Here is a 27,340-nt window from a genome sequence, read left to right as displayed (position 1 = left end):
TTATTTTGTTTTTACCATGTTATCCCGTATCGTGTGAACCTATCGACAAGTATTTTCATGCGTGTGTAATGCGACTGAATTTATGAATTCCATGCTGTACTACGACACTTCCTGGGCGAGTTGAGGAGCGCCTTCAACATGGGCATCTCTTCCCGAGTCACACGCAATAGCGCAGCCAACGGAGTGGGGCCTTGATTAACACAGCAAGTGGGAAAAATAAGAGGTATCCGACACTTCGAAATCTGAAGGTCAGAAGGAAACAAGAGCCACGAAAGGTAGGAAAATAAAAGACTTCCTAGGCCTCACAAATCTAATACCGTCGGAGTTGGTATAGAACAGCACTTGCCCAAGGGAGGTCGGATAGGGTAGATGAAAGTGAAAGGATTAGGACAAGTATGTGGAAGCAATTCAAGGACTCAGCTATGAGCCCTCTGGTTGCCAACCCACGCTTCCTTTTTAAGAGTCCCTTTTATTCGCTTCGTACGACAGCTCAGCATGGTGTGACGAGCGGTGAACAAAGTGAAAAGGCTCCATCAACATCTGTACCAGTGTTAAGTAATTCAAGGTCAGTTCGGATGAAACCTTGTATCCTGAGAGGAAAATAAGTCCCGGAATTCCCGTATCCTCTCACTTTCTGAGGAGATCTCCACCGTGGTTTTGTGATTAGCAGAGGTTCGAGTTCCGGCTCTGCTATGAATCTTAGACTGTTACAGGATACCCTGAGCCGTAAGTAACAAAACTGACATACAACTGCTATAAAATATCACTCTCTACCGTTCGGGATGGTCGTGGTGGTGGTGGTGGTGGTGGTGATTATCATTTTGAGAGGAAGAACAACTAGGCAACCAACCTTTATTATAAAACCAATCAAGGGGAAAAATTGAAGGGATCCGACACTTCGAAAAATGAAGGTGTCGGCCAAAGAAAGACAAGGGCCACGAAGGGCGTGAAAATGACTCCCTAGGCCTCGAATGTTCTAATGCCGTCGGGGTCGGAAAAGAACAAGAGTTGACCAAGGGAGGTCGGATAGGAAATCGTCGTTGCCGGGACAAAACCTCCTACGTGATAATATTTCTGGAGATATACTGACCCGCAGCAAATACATTATGAAGAGAGAGAATGCTTGACAATATTTACACAATATTGCACCTTAGATGACAGAACCTTCTAACCTAAAATATTTCACATAGGAGGCTTTGTCCCGGTCCGCCTCTGTGGTGTAGTGGTTATCGTGATTAGCTGCCACCTCCGGAGGTCCGGCTCTGCCACGAAATTTGAAAAGTCGTACGAGGGCTGGAACGGGGTCCACCCAGCCTCAGGAGGTCAACTGAGTAGAGGTGGGTTCGATTCCCACCTCAGGCATCTTCGAAGTGGTTTTCCGCAGTTTCCCACTTCTCTTCCAGGCAAATGCCGGATGGTACCTAACTTAAGGCCACTACCGCTTCCTTCTCTATCCCGTCCAATCTTCTCATCCCCCCACCAGGCCCCTGTTCAACATAGCAGGTGAGGCCCCCTGGGCGAGGTATTGATCATTCTCCCCAGTTGTATCCCCCGACCCAGAGTCTGAAGCTCCAGGACACTGCCCTTGAGGCGGTAGAAGTGGGATCCCTCGCTGAGTCCGAGGGAAAAACCGACCCTGGAGGGTAAGCAGATCAAGAAAGAAAGGTTTGTCCCGGCAGCGACGATATATGAAAGTAAGGAGCCTGACACAAGTAAGTGGAAGCAATGACAGGACTCAGCTGAGGATCTCGTGGTCGCCAATCCACGCTCCCTAGTTAAGAGCCCCCATAGAGACCCCTTTTAGTCACCTCTTACAACAGACTGGGGATACCGTCGATGTATTCTACCACCCTCACCCACACCACCATTCGAGAGATCATTAACATGCTTTTACCTCCTCAACTCGTGTATTTTATTGTTTTACGTCGCACCGATACAGACAGCTGTGAAAATGGGAAACCAGAGAAAACCATCTTCAGAGCTGTCGGCAGTGAAGTTCGAACCCACTATCTCCCCAATGCAAGCTAACAGCAGCGCACCTCTAACCGCTCGGCCAACTCTCCCGCTGTTTGGTTTTCATGACTACGTCCGCTCCGTCCCGTATCCCACAGCTCTTCAGTTGCGCCGACAAAAAATTAAACCGGTCACGACCACAATCTTCTTAAACTTAGTCTTTATTAAAATTACTTTTACACTTGCAAATACATGTAGTAACTTCGGAGGATGAATGGTTGACCACGAGGCACCTAGCTGAGTCGACGCTGCTTCTAACCCAACCCCATGGCACTACAGCCCTGAAGGCACTTGGCCTACCAAGCGACCACTGCTCAGCCCGAAGGGCTCCAGATTACGAGGTGTCGTGTTGTCAGCACAAATCATCTCGGTCGTTATTCTTGGCTTTCTAGACCGAGGCCGCTATCTCACCGTCAGATAGCTCCTCAATCACGTAGGCTGAGTGGACCTTGAACCAGCCCTCACATCCAGGTAAAAATCCCTGACCTGGCCAGGAATCGAACCCAGGGCCTCCGGGTAAGAGGCAGGCACGCTACCCGTACACCACGAGCGGTCACTGCTTCTACTTACTTCTATTAGTCTCGCCACTTTCATTTCTTCCTACTTGAGTTCCCTTGGTTAACTGTAGCAGTCTTTCGACACTGATGGTTTTAAATTCGCGAGACAAGCTCTCTTACTGAAAATGAGAAAACCTACAACCTGTTTTCCAGTCAGAGACCGGGTCAGGAATAGATTGAATGAAGCCCCCATCTTGCGGCTGGGGCAACGATTAATGACTGACAGATGAAATGATATTGGAGAGTATTGCTGGAATGAAATATGGCAGGGAAAACCGAAGTACCCGGAGAAAAACCTGTCTGCCTCATCTTTGTCCAGCACAAATCTCACATGGAGTGACCGGGATTTGAACCACGGTATCCAGCGTTGAGACTCCGGCGCGCTGCCGCCTCAGCCACTGAGGCTTAGACAGGATCTCTTACTATAAGTCGAATATCTTCATTCTTCAAAGGGATTAACCTCCTCCTCCTATGATTATAGTTTAAGAAAGAATGTGCATTTCTTTTTATTTCTCAGGACGGACACGAGCTCCGCGTTTCAGGAAAGGTCGAGGAAGTGTCCACCGAAATCCGCAGCTTGCCCTTCAGGTAGAAAGGCAGCTGTGTCCTGTTAGCTTGCACCTGGTGACAGAGAAGAGCTTAGTAGTGGTGAACCTAGGGCCTAATCTCCGGGCCACCTTTTGAGCAAACTAAAGCGGAAGAAAAGACATACCGATGGCCAGAGGAAGGCGCGTGTGAGAGGAGCTGTGCTTACGGTGTTGTCACGTGGCAGTAGAGGGGCAAGGGGGCGTGCGTTTCATGCCCTTTGTCAGCACGAGTTACGGCAATGCCGTCGCCGATGCGTAACTGCCATACTACTCAGTAGATGGCTTGGCCACGTGGGTACTATTATTATAATAGTCCGTTTAAAACAGCAGTGGCGACATGGTACTCCACTAATACGTACTGTATACGTAAAGGCATTATTGTTTTCAAATGAGCTCAAGTTACAATCGTTGAGCTTTGCTATGTTATAATGTTGGAGTATAACTTTCAATCGCGCTCCAGTTCATTTGGCAACTGAAGCGAGTGTTACGAGGCCATGCCGTTCCTTCATCTTCAGGCTCTTTAAAAGGTGACCCGGAGTATAGAAAGTACTGGGAAGTGCTGTCAGACGTTTAGGATAGTGATACTGAATATGGAGAACAGTGTAAAAGTAATGTATTGTAAAAGGAGTCACACACTCCTACATTTTTAAACTTTACAATCAATCAATCACTACTGACCTGCATTTAGGGCAGTCGCCCAGGTGGCAGATTCCCCACTGTTGTTTTCCTAGCCTTTTCTAAAATGATTGCAAAGAAATTGGAAATTTATTGAACATCTCCCTTGGTAAACTATTCCAATCCCTAACTCCCCTTCCTGTAAATGAATATTTGCCCCAATTTGTCCTCTTGAATTCCAACTTTATCTTCATATTGTGATTTTTCCTACGTTTAAAGACACCATCCAAACTTATTCGTTTACTGATGCCCTCCCACGCCATCTCTCCACTGACATCTCGGAACATATCACTTAGTTGAGCAGCTCGTCTCCTTTCTACCAAGTCTTCCCAGCCCAAACTTTGCAACATTTTTGTAACGCCACTCTTTTGTCGGAAATCGCCTAGAACAAATCGAGCTGCTTTTCTTTGGATTTTTTCCAGTTCCTGAATCAAGTAATCCTGGTAAGGGTCCCATACACTGGAACCATACTTTAGTTGGGGTCTCACCACAGACAAATATGCTCTCTCCTTTACATCCTTACTACAACCCCTAAATACCCTCATAACCATGTGCAGAGATCTGTACCCTTTATTTACAATCCCATTTATGTGATTACCCCAATGAAGACCTTTCCTTATATTTATACCTAGGTATTTACAATGATCCCCAAAGGGAACTTTCACCTCATCAACGCAGTAATTAAAACTGAGAGGACTTTTTCTATTTGTGAAACTCACAGCCTGACATTTATCCCTGTTTATCAACATACCATTGCCTACTGTCCATCTCACAACATTATCGAGGTCATTTTGCAGTTGTTCACAATCTTGTAACTTATTTATTACTCTGTACGGAATAACATCATCTGCGAAAAGTCTTACTCTGATTCCACTTCTTTACACGTATCATTTATATATATAAGAAAACATAAAAGTCCAATAATACTGCCTAGAGGAATTCCCCTCTTAATTTTTACAGGGACAGATAAAGCTTCACCTACTCTAATTCTTCGAGTTCTGTTTTCTAGAAACAGAGCCACCCATTCAGTCACTCTTTTGTCGAGTGGTAGGAGAGCGTGGTTCCAATCCACGGACCTCTGGGTTATGGGCTGCGACTTTATAGGAAAGTGAAATCTACTGGTGATCAAGGTTCGAGATGCTCGACGAATGAGAAATGTAATGCCAATATTTTTACACTGGGAAGTGATCGGTTTTGTGTAGGCACGTGGGAAATCACAGGTACGATCCATCTTGAGAAGAGAAGAAACAGACTCTTACATTCGCCTAAATAATGACGAGTATTCATCCAGAAGAAAATTGTGCAATGGTAAAATGATGAAATGGACAGATTGCACTTTCTGAAACATGTTTCGTGCAAAGTTTAAATGTTATCATTAGCTTAAATGTATCTTCTGAATAAAAGTAGGCCTACTTGCAATAATTGAAGCTCGTTGTTATATACTTTCTTTTTCTTTAAGCACGTTTTCGGCATCCTAATGTTATAGTTGGCTTAAATGATAAAATACAATAATAATCGTATGGCCTCAGCTACCGTGTGCAGACATTTCGATTTGACGCCATCTAGCTGTCTGCTCGTCAATTTCGACGTTCCGTTTTACTCTAGGCCCACTACATGGCAGACAGAGTAAACCGGATCTCTCTTGGGCGTCTATGGCTTAGATTTAATAAATTTTGTCGGGTAAACACCAAATGTGTAACCAGAGATCTTTTACATGCCGACATCGTACGACATGGAGTATCGACTGGACTTTTTTCCGCCCTTCAAAAATCCGACTACCTCTGCCGGGTTTGAACCCGCTATCTTGGGATCTGGAGGCCAACACTCTACCACGGATCCACACAGGCAGAGGCTTAAATGATAATTAAGACACTCGTGGCTTAATTATTGCCATTATAGGGTTGTTGCATACGACTGTATATGCTCGACGATAATTATAACTCTCTTTTTTAAATATTCATACATTTCTATCGAGATGTCGCTTGACAGTTGAATTTACTGAACAGAGCGCAGAGCGCATGCTCTGGGTTATTGATTTTCCGTGAGTAGATTTTTTTTTTTTTTTTTGCTAGTTGTTTTACGTCGCAACGACACAGATAGGTCTTACGGCGACGATGGGACAGGGAAGGTCTAGGAGTGGGAAGGAACCGGCCGTGGCCTTAAGTAAGGTACAGCCCCAGCATTTGCCTGGTGTGAAAATGGGAAACCACGGAAAACCACGTGAGTAGATCAGAGACCTTGACAATGTCATAAGTTTTCAAAGCTTTGAAGCAAAAGCATTGATAGAAGGTTATCACAACGTAGCTTTATTTCAAATACAAATTGTTTATTGTACAGTTCGGTGGTGTGAGCTCAATGTTGTCACTTGTGTCCGACATGTTTGGTTTTGGAAACAAGTGCGAAGCTAGTGTGTTGAACGTAGGTGCGATGATATCGTAATCTGTTTACCCTCCAGGGTCGGTTTTTCCCTCGGACTCAGCGAGGGATCCCACCTCTACCGCCTCAAGGGCAGTGTCCTGGAAATTCAGACTTTGGGTCGGGGGATACATCTGGGGAGAATGACCAGTAACTCGCCCAGGCGGCCTCACCTGCTAAGCTGAACAGGGGCCTAGTGGAGGGATGGGAAGATTGGATGGGACAGGCAAGGAAGAGGGAAGGAAGCGGCCGTGGCCTTAAGGTAGGTACCATCCCGGCATTCGCCTGGAGGAGAATTGGGATACCACGGAAAACCACTTCCAGGATGGCTGAGGTGGGAATCGAACCCACCTCTACTCAGTTGACCTCCCGAGGCTGAGTGGACCCCGTTCCAGCCCTCGTACCACTTTTCAAATTTCGTGGCAGAGCCGGGAATCGAACCCGGACTTCCGGGGGTGGCAGCTAATCACGCTAACCATTACACCACAGAGGTGGACGGTGCGATGATATCCTTATCTAATTGTTCAAACAGTTGTACCATAATGAAAATCTGAACTCTGATTGGTGAAGAACCTGTATCATAATGAAAATCTGAACTCTGATTGGTGGCGAACATGTATCATAATGAAACTTGAACTATAATGAGCGTCATTAAGATTCATTTTCTGGCATATAATATTTATACTTCGGCGTCGTCGAGATAAATGTATTTTGAATAAAAAGTTACTAGGAATTGAAGCTCGTTATAATATAGCTTACTGATGTGTTGTGGGGTGTATCCAAGAGAAAATCACAGGTCTGCTGCTAGTTGCGGAGTTTGTGTACTGGCGGTAAGGGCAGTTTTGGGCAAGTTGCAGAGTTCGTGTGAGCCGATTTCTCCTTAGAACGCCAACTTCCTCAGCAGCTGAGTCATGCGTTACAGCATCTTTTAGCATTAGGGGCCAAATAAAGACTATTTTCAGCTGGTAGATCGTCCGCCTCCATGGTTAGCGTGCTGGCCTTTGGTCACAGGGGTCACGGGTTCGATTCCGGGCAGGGTCGGGAATTTCAACGAAAATTGGTTAATTTCGCTGGCACGGGGGCTGGGTGTATGTGTCTTCTTCATCATCATTTCATCCTCATCACGACGCGCAGGTCGCCTACTGGAGTAAAATCAAAATACCTACACCTGGTGAGCCGAACATGTCCTCGAACACTCCCGGCACTAAAAGCCATACGCCATTTCATTTCAGCGGGTAGATCAGCACAGACGTCGGCCCTGCATAAGGGTAGAGAACGTACCTCTGACATGGACGCCATGGACTTTATTCACGGCCAGGTCAGAGATTTTTACAATGGCTAGTAGACTGAAATTATGGTATGCAACCGCCAACATATTGTAGTCGACGTAAGAATGAATGGTTTACCACTCAAAGAAGTAAATGCCTTTACCTACTTAGACAGTAAAATCACTTGAGATGGAAAGTTCAGCCGACATAAAGAGCACAGGCAAAGATCGCATATTAGAAGAAAAGAGTGCTGCCTACATCAAGGAATTTAAATGTGAAGATCAAAAACAGATTTATAAAGTACTAGCAAGATACCCGTGCTTCGCTACGGCATTATACTGAAATTTATAATTGAATGCTTATTGTTTTAGATATATAATCCGCCGAAATTCGCGATCTGGCTCGTTTTCTGCGAGAATCCACCAAAATTCCCGATCTGACTGGTTTTCTATTATTTTACGGCACGTTTCCTCCCATTTTTAAATATTCCTTTCCAGCAATCGTTTTCATACTTCCCGGGTTAGGCTCAGGTATTCCTCCCGGTCAGTTGGGCCCGTAAATCTTTGCCATCTTTTCCTATAATATTTTTAAATATGGATAAAATCCTTCAGGAGATCCGGCGTGATGTCATATTGGGTTCCTTGGCGGCACTGAACCCGCGGCCGGTCTGCATTCTTAGTCATTACCCGTCCAGGAGCCGTTACCAGCGCGGTCCGCACATTTGAAGACGGTCCGGAACATTATTATTATTATTATTATTATTATTATTATTATTATTATTATTATTATTATTATTATTATTATGACGTGTTGCTGGAATGGCTGATGACAGGGAAAAGCGGAGTAACCGGAGAAAAGCCTGTCCCGCCTCCGTTTTGTCCAGCACGAATGTCACATGGAGTGACCGGGATTTAAACCACGGAACCCAGCTGTGAGAGGCCGGCGCGCTGCCGCCTGAGCAACGGAGGATCCTTATAAGTACATTAATAACAGTAAAATCAATTGGTCTCACCTCCTTCTACACCCCACCGCCGTTAAGTTTATTTACCGCCTCCCCCCCCCCCCAAAAAAAAAATAAAAGAAGGCGTGTTTCTTTATGTTTAAGGGAGATTCCAAACACCAATGTTTACGTCTATTACCTTCAGTTTTGAGATATAAGTATCCCCATAAAAGTAATTTACTTTTTTCACTCCATTTCACACTACTCCCCCCCCCCCCACTAAGTGAACTTTCCCGCAAAAAATACTTGTTTCTTTAATAGTAAAGGATCTTCTAAATACCAATTATCACGACTCTAACTTCTTCAGGTTTTGATTTATGTGTCCTCATGAAAGGAATTCAACTCCTTTACACTCCCGCCCTCCAAGATGGTTTCCCGCCTAAAACGCGTTTTTCTTTGTTTTTAAAGGAGATCCAAATACGAATTTTCACGTCTGTAACAACCTTACTTTTTATTAGATGTATGTATTTTCATACAATTAAGCCAATTAATTTTTCAATTCTTTCACCCCCACCCCCCGCTTCATTGGATTTTAAGAGAATACGTGTTTCTTTACTTTTAAAGCAGATTGAAAATATCAAATTTCACGTCTGTAACATCTTCATTTTTGATATATCAGCAGCCTAATTAAAAGAATTCAACACCATTTTCAGTCACTTTTACGCCCCCCTCCACCCAAGTGATGTTTCCGAAAACTAAAAATACACGTTTCTTTATGTTTAATAGAGATAAAAAATACCATTTTTCACTTCTGTAACATGTTAAGTTTTTTAGATATACTGTAAAAATTCTCATTTTAAAATTTCACCCCTTTGGAGTTCCCCTTAAGTGGAGTTTCCAAAAACAAATCGCCTTTGTTTCTTTACATTTACAGGAGATTCCAAACACCCACTTTTTACGTCTGTAACATTTTACGTTTCCAAGATATTCTGTAGATAGTCTTTCAAAAAATTCACCCCAATTTGTCACTCCTGTTTAACCGCCATTAATTGGATTTTCCAAAAACTAAAAAATGCGTGTTTCTTTATTTTTAAAGGAGATCCCATATACAAATTTTCAGTTCTGTAATATCTTTCGTTTCTGACATATATGTATCCTCATTAAAGGCATTCAACCCATTTTTCACCCTTTTACACCCCTCCTATTGGGATTTACTGGAAACAAAAATACGTGTTCCTTTATTTTTAGAGGAGATTCTTTTTTCTTTTTGCTAGGGGCTTTACGTCGCGCCGACACAGATAGGTCTTATGGCGACGATGGGATAGGATAGGCCTAGGAGTTGGAAGGAAGCGGCCGTGGCCTTAATTAAGGTACAGCCCCAGCATTTGCCTGGTGTGAAAATGGGAAACCACGGAAAACCATTTTCGGGGCTGTCGATAGTGGGATTCGAACCTACTATCTCCCGGATGCAAGCTCACTGCCACGCGCCTCTACGCGCACGGCCAACTCGCCCGGTAGAGGAGATTCTAACTACCAATTTTTACATCTGTAAATTTTAAAGTTTTAAGATGTAGACACACTCATTTTAAAAAATTCACCCCCCTTTTCACCCCCCCCCCCCCCAATATTTGGATTTTCCAAAAACAAAAAAATACATGTTTCTTTACTTTTAAAGTAGATCCCAAATACCAATTTTCAGGTCTGTAATATCTTTAGGTTCTGAAATATAAGTAGCCTCGTTAAAAGCATTCAACCCATTATTCACCCTTTTACACCCTTCCTATTGGGATTTTCCGAAAACAAAAGAATACGTGTTTCTTTATTTTTAAAGGAGATTCTAAATACCAATTTTTACATCTATAAACTTTAAAAGTTTTGAGATATAGATACACAAATTTTAAAAAATCACCCCCTTTTCACCCCCCCCATTAATTGGATTTTCCAAAAACAAAAAAATACGTGTTTCTTTTTTAAAGGAGATCCCAAACACCAATTTTCAGGTCTGTAATATCTTCAGGTTCTGAAATATAAGTAGACTCATGAAAGGCATTCGACCCCTCCTTCAACCTTTTCCACCCTTCCTATTAGGATTTTCCGAAAACAAAATATACGTGTTTCTTTATTTTTAAAGGAGATTCTAAATACCAATTTTCACATCTATAACCTTTAAAAGTTTTGAAATATAGATACACTCATTTTAAAATATTACCCCCTTCTCACCCCCTCCCTTAATTGGATCTTCCAGATACAAAAAGAGACGTGTTTCTTTATTTTTAAAGGAGATCCCAAACACCGATTTTCAGGTCTGTAATATCTTCAGTTTCTGAGATACAAGTAGCCTCATTAAAGGCATTCAACCTTTTTTCCGCCCCTTTTCACTCCTCTATTTCGATTTTCCGAAAACAAAATAATACGTGTTTCTTTATTTTTAATGAAGATTCTAAATGCCAGTTTTTACATCTGCAAACTTTAAAAGTTTGGAGATATAGATTCACTCATTTTAAAAATTTACCCCCTTTTCACCCTCCCATTAATTGAGTTTTCCAAAAACAAAAAAATACGAGTTTCTTTATTTTTAAAAGAGATCAAATGTACCAATTTTCAGGTCTGTAATATCTTCAGTTTCTGAGATATAAGTACCGGTATCCTGATTGAAGGCATTCAACCCATTTTTCCCCATTTTCACCCTTTTTCACCCCTCCTATTGGGGTTTTCAGAAAACAAAAAAATACGTGTATCCTTATTTTAAAAGAAGATTCTAAATACCAATTTTTACATCTGTAAACTTTTAAAGTTTTGAGATATAGATACATTCATTTTAAAATTTCACCCCCTTTTCACCCCCTTAGCGACGGAATATCCAAAAATCCTCTCTTAGCGAGTACCTACATCTTAATATGAATATATCCCCAAAATTTCATTTCTTTATGTCCAGTAGTTTTGGCTCGGCGATGATGAATCAGTCAGTCAGTCAGTCAGTCAGTCAGTCAGTCAGTCAGTCAGTCAGGACAAGTTATTTTATATATATAGATTGTGTCAGGAGTGTGGCCTTGTATGGCTCAGAAACGTGGACTGTTAGTGCATGAGACAAGAAACGTCCGAAGACGTTTGAGGTGTGGTGTTGGAAGAGGATGTAAAAGATCTCATGGACAGCAAAACTCACAATGAATGAAAACTTAGCCGAACAGGTAAAAAGAAGATCTTTATTGTCAACAATAACAAAGAGAAGGGAAAAATTAATTGGCGGTCTCTACAGGCACAATAGCTTTGTAGTAAACTAGCTCATGTACCCGTGCTTCGCTACGGGAGTCTCAGAAAGACTGACTTTGTGCTTTTCCTAACTGAATTGAACATAGGTCATTACAAAAACGTCAGTAGGAATGTAGCGATTGAAAGCAATGTTATCATATAAAATACTCGATCAAATGAAAAACCGCACACTTTCTCACTTTCAACGAACAGTACCACGGTGCCGATCTAACGGTCCAAAGTTCCAGAGCTGGAATGAGCAGGTCGCAGACTGCCGTGACCACTCATCTGCCATTATTCCGTTAAATTTACACACTACTCATTCCAGTCAGTGCCTCAGAGTAGAGACTGAATAGCTCGAATGCTATGATGAACCAGTGTGTTACATACCAATAGTATCAGAAACTTTATGAACCAGAAGAATGGCATGCTAAAGAAGAAAGTTATCTAACTCCCCAGTTACTTCCCGCCAATATTCAGGCAGGCCAATATTCGAGCGAGTTGGCCGTGTGCTTAGAGCCGCGCAACTGTGAGCTTGCATCCGGGAGATAGTGGACTCGAACCCCACTGCCGGCAGCCCTGAAGTTGGTATTCGGTGGTACATTAATTAAGGCAAAGGCCCCTTACTTCACACCCCTAGGCCTGTCCAATCCCACTGTCATCATAAGACCTACCTGTGTCCGTGCGACGTAAAGCAAATTAAAGAAATACTCGGTACGTAGCAGTAATCCTATCTATCGGAGATTAGTGGAAACAGAAGACACAAAGCACATCACAACAAACAATGGTCAATGTAATGTTATTGTTGATTTATTTTATGAGCTTTCTATACTGTATGCCTTCACATTAGTTTTCTTTGGGCTTTGTAATATTAGGGCGTCTTATAAAATAATTTATATCGTAGACTGTAGTTCCTTATTCTCAGATTTTACACACCGATTTTCATTAAATTCTGTTTACCCATTTTGTCGTGACTCCGCGCTGATATGGACTTAGTAGCAAAAATCCAAATTCATGAATATCTCTGTGATTATAGGCGGTACGGTAACAATGTATAAGACATAATTGATCGGAAATGTAATAACTTGCTACGTAACTAAAGTTATGTTAATTATGTAGTACTAGCTGATGTACCAGTGCTTCGCTACGGGATTCTCAGAAAGACCGACTTTGTGTGGCTTTCCTAACTGAAATCAACATAGATCATTACAAAAACGTCAGTAGGAATGTAGCGATTAAAAACAATGTTATCATATAAAATACTCGATCAAATTAAAAAGCTCACATTTTGTCACTTTTAACGAACAGTACTACGGTGCCGATGTAACAGTCCAGAGTTTCACAGCTGGAATGACCAGGATGAACCAGTGTGTTACGTACCAGTAGTATCAGAAAATGTATGTATCAAAGGAATAGCACACTAAAGAAGAAAGTTATCCAACTCCAGAGTTACTCCCGCCGATATTCAGGCAAGCTGTTACACTCGGTACGCCTGGGCGAGTTGGCCGTGTAGTTAGGGGCGCGCAGCGGTGAGCTTGCATCCGGGAGATAATAGATTCAAACACCATTGTTAGCAGCCCTGAAGATGGTATTCCGTGGTTTCCCATTTTCACACCAGGCAAATGCTGTTATGTACCTTAAGTAAGGCCAAGGCCGCATCCTTCACACTCCTGGCCCTTCCCTATCCCATCGTCGCCGTAAGATCTATCTGTGTCGGTGCAATGTAAAGCAAAATTTTAAAAATATTGGTTACGCAGCAGTAATCCTATCTATTATAGATGAGTGGCAACAGAAGACACAAAGCACATCACAACAAACAATGGTCAATGTAATGTTATTGTTGATCAGTTTTATGAGCATTCTATGTTGTAGGCCTTCACATTTAGTTTTCTTTCGACTCTGTGATATTAGGGCGTCTTATAAAATTATTTATAGCGTAGACTGTAGTTCCTTATTCTTCGACTTTACATACCGATTTTCATTAAATTCTGTTTACACATTTTCTCGTGACTCGGCGGTAGTACGGACTCCGTAACAAAAATCTAAATCCTTGAATATCTCTGTGGTCTTATCCGGTACGGTAACAATGCATAAGACATAAATGATCGGAAATTTAATGCTATGTAACTTTAGTTATGTAGTATTTATCAATACGACCACTAATAACAAAAAAATGTGAGAATTAAATTTTAGGCCTTCCCCTAAACTACCATTTATCTCTGCGTGAATACAATCATTTATAGTCCAGATTGTAGCGACTTATTTCGCGACTTTCCCTACCGATTTTCATTAAAATACGACCAGTGATAAGACAAATATCTGAGAGTTAAATTTTAGGCTTTCCCCTAAACTACCATTTTACTCAACGTGAATACAATTATTTATGGCCTAGATTATATCGACTTATTACACGGACTTTGCATACCGATTTTCATTAACATAGACCAATAATAACAGAAATATTTGAAAATTAAACTTTAGGCCCTCCCTTAAACTACCATTTCACTCAGCGTGAATAAAATTATTTATGGCCTAGATTATAGCGACTTATTCCCCAACTTTGCATACCGATTTTCATCAAATTCTCATCAGCCGTTTTCTTGTGATGCGTGTACATACATACAGCAGATAGACAGACAGACAGAAATTACGAAAAAGTAAAAATTGCATTTCCTTGTTATTGTAGACATGACCGATACAGAAATACCATTCTTTTCAAATTCTGAGCAATGTACAGACATAAAACTCTTATTTTATATATATAAATTTATCGATACGACCACTAATAACAAATATTTGAGAATTACATTTTAGGCCTTCCCCTAAACTACCATTTCACTCAGCGTGAATAAAATTATTGATGGCCTAGATTATAGAGACTTATTCCCCGACTTTGTATACCAATGTTCATTAATATAACGACCACTAATAACAAATATTTGAGAATTACATTTTAGGCCTTCCCCTAAACTACAATTTTTCTCCCCGTGAATACAATTATTTATATCCTAGATTGTAGCGACTTACTCTCCGTCTTTGTATACCGATTTCCATTAAGATACGACCACTAATAAAATAAATATTTGAGAATTAAATTTTAGATATTCCCCTAAACTACCATTTCACTCAGCGTGAAAACAGTTATTGATGGCCTAGATTATATCGACTTATTACCACGACTTCACATACCAATTTTCATTAAGACATGGCTACTTATAACATAAATGTTTGAGAATAAAATGTCAGGCCTTCCTCTAAACTACCATTTCACTCAGCGCGAATAAAATAAATTATAGTCTAGATTGTAGCGGTTCATCGCCCGACTTTACATACTGATTTTCATTAAATTCGCTTCAGCCGTTTTCTCGTGATGCGTGTACATACATACAGATAGACAGACAGAAGGACAGACAGACAGACAGAAATTACGGAAAAGTAAAAAGGTGCTTTTCCTTGTTACTGTGGACATGGCCGATGCAGAAATACCATTCTTTTCAAATTCTGAGCAATGTACAGACAAAACTCTCATTTTATATATATAGATAGAAGATAGATGTTACGGAAGGAATGATTCAAGGAGACTGCAGTACATTCTAGACCAGCGGTTCTCAAACTGTGGTACGCATACCCCTAGGGGTACACCTGAGACTTTCAGTGGGGTACGCGAAAAGCCTTCAGGGGAAAAGTGAAGAAAAATTGAAATATGGAAGTAAATATGTGTTTATATGGAGCCAGGCTTCGCTTGAAAGTTTCGACCTGGACTACAGAGAACAGTGCCACGCCATACTGGCACACTCATCCCACTGAAATGTTATTAAGGTCGAAAATTGTTCACCGTTATTTATTAATTTGCTGTTGAGGCTAAACTCTAGCGTTTTGTTAAACTTTCGTATAAACAGCGTATCATGTGTTTCTTTATTAGACTATCATTGTATTATACTTGATACAGACACAAACTCTTCAATTCCTTGTGATGTGTTATAAAAATGTATTTAATTTCACAATCTCTTCTTATTTTCGATATGTATTTAAAATAATAATTTATAATCTGTACCGGGCGGTACACCCCCGCGCCGTTAATTCAAACTTTGCGCCAGTTGGAACTCCTCTACTGGAGGAAACCTGAACTTTAACTACTGTGTTAATTCTCAAGTTTCTCAGAAGATGTCCCTACTTGTAAATTTTGAAGTTTCTGAACTGGGTCGTTTTCGATGTATTTTGTTTTGCCTGTAGTAAGAAGTGCGAACATTCTCTTCTGGATGGCACTACTGAAGGACTACAATGGTGCACCCTAGTGCGAAGTGAAAGAACTGTTTTTTGGAAAAAATTTCAGTTCAAAAGTTTGTTCCTTGTTAAATTTCTTTCTGTTATTGTTTAAGTTGGCTGTATAACCCTGCCCTTTCCCCTTGTTTTGAATTTAGCCAATCCCGAATTTCTTTAATTAATTTATGACCAATCAGGTGTATCTTCTTTAACTTGGATATGTTGCTTAACCCTAGCCAATAAAATTCTTGTGGGAGGGTGTTCTCATTCCTGAAACGCCTCGAACTTTCCGCGAGGGTTTATAAACTGCTGATTTTCGGGTCTCCGCGCCTCTTCAGTAACATCTTTCAGTGTGTAAAGTACATAGCAGGGGGCGGGAAGCGCCTCTTTCTTCGGGCAGCAGTTCATCCCCAAGGTAATGGCCGTTTAATAACTTATTTTCTTGCTAGCTCAGCAGTTTAACTCTCGGGCAGGTCCAAAGCCTTTTACCATATAACTTTCCCTTAAAATGTAAAGACACTCGGTATCAATTCTATCTGTTTAAACTATAAATTGGGATAGAGAGTGCTTAACCCTCTCGAGCTCCCACTCATATTGCTTTGAGGTGAACTTATTTTCTCAACCGTTTCTTCCATTCTAGCGTAATGTAAATTGTCTTCTCATATAAGTCACCTCTTTAGTATGGGATTAGCCCTTGCATTAACGGCCTAGTGCCAAGTAGGTTTTAAACAAAATGTATTAGGAGTGCAGCTTCGCCTCCTCTCAAATTGGTATTGTCGAGGCCATGTAATATTTCTGTTTCTTCACTTAATAGGCCTCAGTAGGTTGGGTATCTTTTTACTCCTGTGTCTGTGTCCTTGGAGGACAGCTTGAAAGTCGAGTTTGGTGTGGCCTTTGATAGGCTTAAACTTTGAGAGCGGATTGCGCTTTTAAAATTGATTTTGGGTGCCTCGAGGAGGCTTTATTTTGTAATTGTGAGCAAGTGCTCCTGAACATAATTGGGGTCTTCTGCCTTGTCGAATCTTGTTTTTGGGTAAAGTTGGGCTAATTGCTCAAGAATTGTGAGTCCGGGGCTCGAAGCCCAAATCCTGTGAATACTGTAATTGTACATTTGTTGCCTTGCTACTCTGTACCTGCCATTCTTGTTATTTCTTGATTTTGCTAAGAAAATATAACCTTGTTAAATTTTATCTTAACTTTAATTTCGTATTTTGGGACCTGTTCACCCCCGCACCTTCTTTCACCTCTGCACATCCACGATACTCCGTAACATAATCAATTAAAAATGCCTCAGTAATTAGCCAGGTACTCATATTTTAAACCTATCATTTAGGGAATTTTGTGGTGGTACATTGACCTTTTAGCCATGAGGGAGGGATACAGTCTCATAATAGTTTGAGAACCTCTGGTCTAGACAGATAGGGGCCAATGACCCAGATGTTAGGCCCCTTTAAACAACAAGCATCATCATCATCATCTAGACAGATCAGAGAAGATGTAGGAGAATGGTGTCGCGTGTTTAAAATATTTGGGTCTTCACACAGAGCTGGCAGTAGATTAAAAAATCCAATGTACAGGCCTATGTTGTTCCTCAGTCGGTCAATACGTTAACAGGAGCTCAGTTAGCCTATATTGTGTCGCCTCTAGAGATGATCGATAAATCACATCATGTTACTTTGTCACCGATATATCAGATATGCTGTCACGGAAGTATCTGTGACAAAATATCGTTTAAATTGTGTACTTGGATCATGCTCACTAGGCTATGTTATCCGCTGTAGCTCAAGGTCTATATCCATTTTTCATTTACCCGTTACCTACTGCGATATTAAGGGTGTTAAATCATACATTTTATCATAGTGTATTTATGAGCACAGTACAGAGAATACCTGTCTAGCAACTCTATGCCATTAGCTAGCTCATGTTTCATACGCAGCGTGAACAGACAGATTAATCTTCAGCTGGCAAAAGAGGCATGTTTGAATATATAATATTTTTTCGAGAAGTACTAGTCCGATCCTCAAAATAATCACGGTGCTGGCTTTGTACTCTTTGTAGATTTAAGGCTATGTCTATAAAATAGTGTGGTACCGTTAAAAAAAAGCGAAGTTAGTACCATGATCCCTGAAAATATTAACGTCATGTCACAATACTTTAAGTCCGATTATTAGCCCTGTGGTACCATTACTGAAAGTGAAAACTAAATGTCAATATCTTTAACCGTTCACAAGTTATTTGAGGTGGACAACTTTGCTGAATAGCCCTGTATATGGGAGGAAGCTTTGTATTAAGTTCATAAATTTATTATTTTTTAGTATTTTTATTTTTTCAACCTACATTAAATAGGCCTACTGTAAATAATTGGTATCCCTGAGACACGACAAGGGTAATCAAATTCCGCTTGTTAATTTATTGCACATCATGTTAACAACCTTTTCCCTATGGATTATTAAAACCTCAGATTTAAAGGACGAGTTGTCCGTGCGGTTAGGTGCGCGCAGCTGTGAGCTCGCATCCGGGAGATAGTGGGTTCGAACACTGTCCGCAGCCCTGAAGATGGTTGTCCGTGGTTTCCCATTTTCACACCAGGCAAATGCTGGGGCTGTACCATAATTAAAGCCACGGCCGCTTCCTTCCCACTCCTAGACTTTTCCTGTCCCATCGTCGCCATAAGACCTATCTGTGTCGGTGCGACGTAAAGAAAAAACTCAAATTGTAAGTGTGAATATTATTTTTTCCCACTTCTAATGTCCCGAATCTTCTGAAAAATACTACCCGACTTTGTCATCATTTCAACTAGAAGTATTTCCATAGTCCGCCTCGGTGGTATAGTGGTTAGTGTGATTAGCTGCCACCTCTGGAGACCCGGGTTCGATTCCCAGCTCTCCCACGAAATTTGAAAAGTGGTACGAGGGCTGGAACGGGGTCCACTCAGCCTCGGGAGGTCAACTGAGTAGAAGTGGGTACGATTTCCACCTCAGCCATCCTGGAAGTGGTTTTCCGTGGTTTCCTACTTCTCCTTCAGGCAAATGCCGGGATGGTACCTAACTTAAAGCCACGGCCGCTTCCTTCCCTCTTCTTTGTCTATCCTTCCTAATCTTCTCATCCCCCACCAAGGCCCCAGTTCAGCATAGCAGGTGAGGCCACCTTGGCGAGGTACTGGTCAACCTCCCAGTTGTATCCTCCGACCCAATGTCTCACGCTCCAGGACACTGCCCTTGAGGCGGTAGAGGCGAGATGCCTCGCTGACTACGAGGGAAAAACCAACCCTGGAGGGTAAGCAGATTAAGAAAGAAAGAAAGAAAGAAAGAAAGAAAGAAAGTATTTCCATAATGGCCGCCCGCGACCAAAGAGTGACCGTGACGATAATTATATGCTCGTTATTCCTGTGACTGAATCACCGATAAAAGTCAGATACAGTATTTTTGTATGTGTCGGCCTATCACAGATACGCTGGTGACAGATATTCTGAAATATCGTTTAAGCTCAACTCTAACCGCGACCCGTGACGATAATCGTATGCTCGTCCTTCCTGTGACTGAGTCACAGATAAAAGTCACAGATATGTTTGTGTCACAGATACGCCTGTCACCGATATACTGAAATATCGGTTAAGCTCATCTCTAGTCGCCTCTTTGGTGCATTACATGTGCGACTGTCAACAGCGCCATGCGGTTAGTCAATTAACCACTCCCGGCCGGAGTAACAGCTCTGTTCATTAACCACTGCCACGGACTACGCGATATGTGCTGCCGTCTTTGGGATTTGAAAAGAACTTTCAGAGAACGCAATGAAAGCGGTCAGTGGTCCGTAATCCACTGCCTCATTGATATGAAGCAGCCATCGGATGCATATCGAGGAGGCAATGCCGTGACCACACAGTAAACTGTGATCATTTTCGCCATTCCATGACGAATAGAAGATACCGCTTCCGTACCCGGTATGCAGACTTAGGGATGATAAAAATCATATAAGAATGATGTGCAACGATACCTTAAGTAGCAGAAAGGAGAGATCCTACCTTCCCGAGGGGGATTTACTCGCTAGGATCGACATCTCCGAGTGGAACATCCAAACTACTCCTTACTCCTTAATTTTTTCTCGGTCGGGTGGCTCAACATCTTTACCTCAGCTACCTCGCCGACTCTAAAGAGCATATTGGCTGACACCTAGTTGGTAGTCGGCCTCCCCGCCATGCTTACCTGCCTACTCCGTAACGTCAACCTCGCTCTCTCAGATGACGACATCGTCCAACAAATCCGTAATGCAGGCGTTCCAGTTCATTGGGCCACAAGACTACTAAGCAGTTCCGGACTGTCACCAGATGTTCTTCTATATTTCCACACAGAGGACGACGTCTGCCGCCTCCTGAACAACGGCGTATATATTCATCACATCTTCCATAGTGTGGAAGTTACTCCTGCGTCACTCCTGGATCAGCTCATAGCCACTGATTTTACTCCACCTGCAACGGTCGCGCCACCACAGGAGACTTCCTACCAGCTGCCTTGCACCAAGTGGTATCTACGCCGTCAAGCCAGCCAACATCACACGCCGTTTCTACATGGCCGATAACTACCACTACCACCACCATCTCCACTACAACATCAACCTTCAACCCCTCCCCTATTCCCATCACTATGGTTACAACCAGTCATCCTGCGTCCATAATGGCTTCTTCCCTCCCTCTTCCTTCAACACCTGAAGAACGTCATGCCTCATACATGCCTCCCGCAACGTCTGCAGCACCGTCGTCTTCTTCGTCTTTCAACGCCGCCGAAGAAGCACCACCCTCATCGCAGTCATCACTGTCCCGCCACACCATGTATAGCTGTGTGATCCGTGGAGTGGATCCTGCTCACTCAGAACAAGCCATCCTGCAACAACTTCGAGCAGAAGGCATACCTGTCCGTCGAGTCTTCAGGATCAAGAACACCTCCGGTCTGACGTACATGGTCCGCATCCACCTCCCTACTGCCGTCGACGTTCACCATCTCATCGCCAATGGAGTCTACATCTTTGGCCATCGCTACAAAGTCGAGGCATCTCTTTCACCACCCCAACCTGTTCTACATAACTCCAACAATGCCCCTCGTCACACCCGGCCACACCCTCCATATCGACCCCCTCCACCAGTTTACCCTCACCTCCCACCAATCAGTTTCTTCCCAACATCAGCTCCAACACTCGACATCTTGCGATTCCTAACTTCCACCCTCTATAACATCACGGCGATCCTGCACCTCCTCAGTTTCCATTTACAGCCTGGTACACTCCTCTAAATATTTCACTCCTCCCGCACACCCTCATAACCTCAGCCCCGTAGCCATTCATCCAAATTTTCACACCGTTTTTCCCTCTTTTTCATTTGAAACATCTCACTGTTCTCTCCACATCTCCCGGCCCGAGAGATCGCGACACGATCTAGGGGGCCCGCCCCATCCTTCGGGCGGGGAATGAGAGCTTTCCAGCAGCAGCCTACCTTCCCACACACACACTCATCTCGCGCTACGCCTGTCCACGTATTTTTTCGGCTGGGTGGCGCTCACCTCTGCGCATCCTCAGCCGCCCCACAAAAAGCACAACTGGGCAGACGCCTTGTTAGCTGTCACCTTCCCGCCATGTCTTCTTCCTGTCTTGTTAAGAACGTGGACACCGATTATTCCCCTGAAGCAATTCGTCAATGGCTTTGTCACTCAGGGGTCGACGTTCGAGTGGTTCTTCGTCTTCAGGATGCTTCCTCCGGCCAGCCTTCACCAGATATTGTGGTCTTCTTCCGCGATCCACAACTGGCCTATTATGCCGTCGTCCGTGGTGACCTCCTGCTCTTTGATCGCGGGTATCAAGCTCTTCCTACTCCTGACCATATTTTGCGCCAACTGGCCTCCGATCCTGACTTCCGTCTCACTGTAACGGCTCCCCCCCCCTACTCCTTCTGTTACTCCTCTTACCCCTCCTCTGTCTACTACCACCACCATTGTTACTACTTCTGTTCGTCTCTCCCCGTCTTCTTCCACTGCCACTCTTACCTTCAGTCATCCATCTCCCATCATGTCTACCCCACCCTCCTCCCTCACTACGACCGTTCCCAGTTCCACCCCGCCCCCTACGGAGCTCATGGATACCGCCACAACTGCTCAGCCGGCCTCAACACCTGAGTCTGGCGATCCCGCGCCTGCTACACGACCTACAACTTTCAGCTGTGTTCTTCGTGGCGTTGACCCTGCTATTGCCGAACACGACCTTTTGAACGATCTTCACCAGGCAGGAGTTCCGGCACGGCGCGTCTTCCGCATCCTCAACGCTCAAGGCCCGACGTATATGGTTCGCCTGCAGCTACCCACCAAGGAAGACGTCCACCGCCTGCTTACCGATGGCGTTTATCTTCACCGGCGAACCTATCGTGTGGAGCCTTCTCGCTCCCCACCCCGCACCGTCCGCTCTCCTCCCCGCCCCTCCCTTTTTCGCTCTCGCTCTCCACTGCCACCCACCCAACCGCCGCCCCCTCCCAGCCTCCCGCCTCTCTCTATCCTGGAACTTCTCCGTCTCCTTGCCACTTCAGTCACCAACATCACCACTAACCTCTACTATCTCCTTCTTCAATTCTACCCGTGTCCTTCTCCCTATACCTTCCCCCACCACCCCACCCGTCCCGCCTCACTCTATGTAAATGTTCTTGTACTTATTCTCTGTAACGCTCTATTTCTGTAATGCGCGCCCGAGATACGTTACTCTCAATAAAATTCTCCTCTCCTTTCCCTTTAGTGTTCGCGGGGGTTTGCCTGTGCGGGGTTCTTTGGGGGCTTCGCGCTGGGTCCCGGCTTGTTGTGATGGTGCCCTTACGCCAGCTTCATTCACTTTTTTCCTTTTCCGGTGTGTACGACACACACCTAAGTTTTTCGGTCTCTAACTCTTCCATTTTTTCCCGCTCTACGGCCTAAGAGCTCCTTAGTAGAGCTGATGGCCCGCACCTTCTTGCTTGAGGAGAGGAATGAAATAACTTGTTTAAGTTAAGTTAACCTACCTTCCTTCTTAACTTCAAACCCCATCAAATCCCCAAACCCCGCCAAATCTCCTGGCCAGAGAGAAGGCGTAACCTTCTAGGTGGCCCGCCCCTCCCCTTCGGGGAGGGGAATGAAAACATCCCCCTTGGTCCTTGATCCTACCTTCCAACACTATCTAGGGGGCCCGCCCCGTCCTTCGGGCGGGGAATGAAAGCTTTCCAGCAGCAGCCTACCTTCCAGCTCTGGTTTCCCTTCAAAACGACGACTCTCAGGAAGGAGAACATCGATACCGTATTTTTTTCGGCCGGGGTGACGTCTCACCTATAACTCGCACCTCGCCGAGCCCCAAGCACAAAGGCTGACACCACAATTGAAAGTCGGCTATATTCACTTCAGCCTTCCCAACACCACCATGCACAACTGTCTTCTCCGCGGTGTTGATCCCGCTCTCACCGATACTGACATCTATCACGAACTCCGCTCAACCGGCGCCCCCATCTACGATGCCTGCAGGCTGTTGGACGGCACTACTGGATTACGGTCATCTGAGGTTCTTCTTTTTCTCCCCACTCCCCAGAGTGGACGATGTGACCCGTCTCCTCGACACCGGCGTTACTATCCATCAACGCTTTTACCAAGTGGAGCCTGCTCCTCCGAACATCATCGCCCAACTCAACGTAGATCCTGCCAACCTGCTCGCCGAAGTTGATTCTCCACCCAGGACGCCGCAAGAAGAGTCACTGCCCCTTTTTTCCACTTCCCCCACGACTACCAGTACCACCACCACCACCATCACCATTACGACTTCAGTCTCTACCCCTTTCAATACTCCCCCCACTACTGTCACAACCTGCCATCTTTCGTCAATAATGATATCATCCCTTCCTCTTACTTCACTTCCCGCACAATCTCTCCCCGAGCAACCCCCTACGAACGTCTTGGATTCCCACGCACCACCACCGCCACCATCTCCACACGCTGACGCCGCAGCAACCGCCGAGTCTCTATCATAGCCAACGCAGCTACCACCATCATTCACAGCTATGCCTAGCTGTGTACTTCGCGGCATCGACCCTACAGTTTCATCACGGGAAATACTCCGGGAACTTCAAGCAGCTCGTGTCCCCGCCCGCCGTGCGTCCAGGATTCAGAACGCCTCTGGTCCCACATACCTAGTCAGACTACACCTTCCAACTGCCAACGACGTACACCATCTTATTCAAAACGGAGCAACTATCTACCGCCATCGGTATAAAGTGGAACCCTCTCGTTCACCGCCCCTACCATTTCGCCATTCCCTTCCAAACACGTCTCGTCGCCCCCGGCCAGCCCTTCCAGCCTTCGAACCTCGTCAACCGGTATGTCCGCCCCTTCCCGCGACCAGTTTCTTCGCTACAACCCTTCCGACGTTCGAACTCCTTCGTCTCCTCACTACCTCCCTTTGTAATCTCACCGCTACCCTCCAACTTCTAACCTTTCATCTCCATCCAAGCACACCGCTCTAACCTCCACACCTCGCATATAGCCCATCTGTCCTTGTAAATCTGTCACCAAAGCACTCGATAACCGACACGTCCTTTATTCTCATCTCCATTACTTACTCATACCGCATTTTCTCCATCTCCCTCATTTCTCACTTCTTCTCAACCCCGTCATCTCTCCTGGCCAGAGAGATGGCGACACCCTCTAGGTGGCCCGCCCCACCCCTTCAGGGTGGGGAATGAAAACATTGAAACAACAACCTACCTTCACGTCATACACGGTCACACTACGATCAGGGCTTCGGTGACAACTCTTTTTCACACCTCCACGCTATTTTTCGGCTGGGTGGCGCTCTTCTCTGCTCAGTCGGCCCAAGAACAATCAAACGGGCAGACGCCTAGTTGGTTGTCGCCTATCCGCCACCATGTACACCTGTCTCATCAAAAGCGTGGACATGTCCTTCTCCGACTGGTTCATTTGTAATGAAGTTGATGGACACGGCCACTCAATCTGGGAAGTTGCCCGGCTTCAGGACAGATCTTCTGGCCAGACCTCACCGGACGTCCTCGCCTTCTTCCGGGAACAAGCCCAAGTGGAGAACTTAATCGCAGATGGCGCCATCATCGCTGGACGTCGGCACGAGGTGATTCCAACTCCTGATTCTCTCATCCGTGACCTACGATCCCTTATAGGCCCTCCTCTCACAGTTAAACCCCGTTTATCTCGCCAGACGTCGTCACTAACCCCAACCTCCATTACGTTTACCAAAACCACACCCAACTTCACTACTTCTCCCTCCACTCCCTTGACTACTTCGCCAGTACTTACCACGACTAGCCACTCTTCTCCTATCATGGCTATTCCCCCCATCTCCTTACCTGCCTCTCTCCCGAGTCCATTGCTTCCCTCTGTCGACGTTTCAGCTCCCACCTCTGCGGCTCCAGCTACACGGCGTAGAACCACGCCCGACGCGGCAGCACCGCCTCTCCACCCATCTCTGAGCTGCGTAGTCCGTAGCATCGACCCGGCCATCCCGGAACAGGATATCCAGACCGAACTTCAACTGGCTGGTGTTGCGACCCGTCGAGCCTTTCGGATCTTCAACGACCAAGGCCCCACGTTCATGGTCCGTCTTCAGCTCTCATCTCCAGCCGACGTTGACCAGCTTATCACCACCGGCGTCCGTCTCCGCGGAAGAACTTATTGAGTGGGACCTTCCCGCTCCCCGCCCCGCCATGTCCGTTCTTCTTCGCCCCACACTTCTCCTCGCCCACCACCGGTCCCGCCACCCACCCCACCCCCGCCGCCCCTCAACGTCCCCGCTCCTCCACCCATACTTTTTCTACCACCCCTCCCGATCTTGGACCTTCTCCGTTTACTCGCCACTTCCGTCACCAACATGACCATCACCCTGTACCACCTTCTCTCACAACACTCCCCTCCTCCTGCCTCCAACTACTTCCCGCGCCCCCTTATTTCTCCAGCTCAGTATGTGTAATGTAACTCTCTGTCACGCTATGTAACATTATCTTTTGCGAAATGCGCGCCCGAGATGCTTTGCTCCAATAATAAATAAAGTTCTCAACCCTTTCCCTCTGGTGTTCGCGGGGGTTTGCTTGTGCGGGGTGCCTTGCGGGTCTCCCCTGGGGTCCTACTTGTTGGCCCGGTCTCCTTGCGCCAGTTTACTACACAGCTTCTTTCATGGTATGTACGACACATACCCACTGCATCTCCATTCGAGAGGCTCTTAACTATGGCCCCGGCGCATACTGCCAGCACGGCAAGAAAAAAAATGTAATTTAGCAGCTCTAACCTATCTTTGCAAATCCACTAAGAATGCGTAAGTTGGCAAGCCTCCCGAGTGTTACATGACGTCGCCCGTGTCACGCCATATTTTATGTCTAACCTCACTTTCGCACACCGGGTACGGAAGCTTTACCGAATAGAATACCTAGTGTGATCACTCTGCTCTCTCAACCACGGCCGACTTGATGCGTCGCTCTACCTAGCTGGAGCGCAACGAGGGATCCAGTCGGCCGTGTCTCAACATTTTCGAGTAGCGTATACGAGTCCAACACTCGGCCACCTGGATTCCTCGCTGTGCACCCTCTTTTCTGCACAACTTGTAAGCAAAGCGAATGCTTGTAAGGAGCGGTAAGGAGTCTCGATTTCAATAATAGCCATGTGAGCACTAAAGGTGTGTTTTGTATGTGTCAGCATTCAATTAAAACTAAACAATTAGAATAACATAACATATAAACATAAAGTAGGTTATTTCAATTCTTCCCCAGAATGGGGAAGCGGGCCATCAGCTCAACGATGGAGCTCTTCGGCCATAGAAGAAAAGTTATATAGAAAAGTAATCATAGAAGGTATGTGTTGTACATACCGAAAGGGGAGACAATAAATAAATGTGGCGCAGGGGCACCATCACAGCAAGCCGGACCCCAGGGAAGATCCGCAGAGCACCCCGCACAGGTAAACCCCTACAAACACGAGGGAAAGGAAAAATAAATTTATTTTATGGCGAGGTATCTCGGGCGCGCAGTTCACTAAAGAGAGTTGCTACACAGATTGAGAAAAGCACATTACAAATATTGTTGTGGTATAATGGGGGGGTGTGGAATGTAGAGGGAGGAAGGAGGAATATAGTGTTGGGAAAGTAAGTAGTATAGGGTGGTAGTGATATTAGTGATAGAAGTGCCGAGGAGACGAAGAAGTTCTAATGTCGGGAAGGGGGAAAGTATGGAGTTCGGTTGTGGAGCGGAAAGGTTGACGGGAGGCGGCGGTGGGGTGTGTGGCGGGGCAGATGATGAGCGAGGAGAAGTGTTGAGAGGGGGAGGGCGACCAGTACGAAGCGGGGAGCGAGAAGGTTCCGCTCTATGTC

The 27,340-nt window shown here is 44.8% G+C and overlaps 1 protein-coding gene across 1 annotated transcript in view; it reads right to left on the bottom strand.

Annotated features, from left to right (window-relative positions):
* The window catches only part of LOC136860776 (glucose dehydrogenase [FAD, quinone]), a 207,923-nt gene extending 181,003 nt beyond the window's left edge, over positions 1-26,920 (bottom strand). Inside the window, exon 1 of the mRNA XM_068225453.1 lies at positions 26,843-26,920. Coding sequence (XP_068081554.1) covers positions 26,843-26,884 — 42 coding nt within the window. The 5' untranslated portion in view covers positions 26,885-26,920. The remainder of the gene's footprint in view (positions 1-26,842) is intronic.
* Between the last annotated feature and the right edge of the window lie 420 nt (positions 26,921-27,340).

The sequence above is a fragment of the Anabrus simplex genome, chromosome 1 (genome assembly GCF_040414725.1).
Source record: "Anabrus simplex isolate iqAnaSimp1 chromosome 1, ASM4041472v1, whole genome shotgun sequence".
Taxonomy (NCBI): domain Eukaryota; kingdom Metazoa; phylum Arthropoda; class Insecta; order Orthoptera; family Tettigoniidae; genus Anabrus; species Anabrus simplex.
This window is presented reverse-complemented; position numbering and strand designations above follow the sequence as displayed.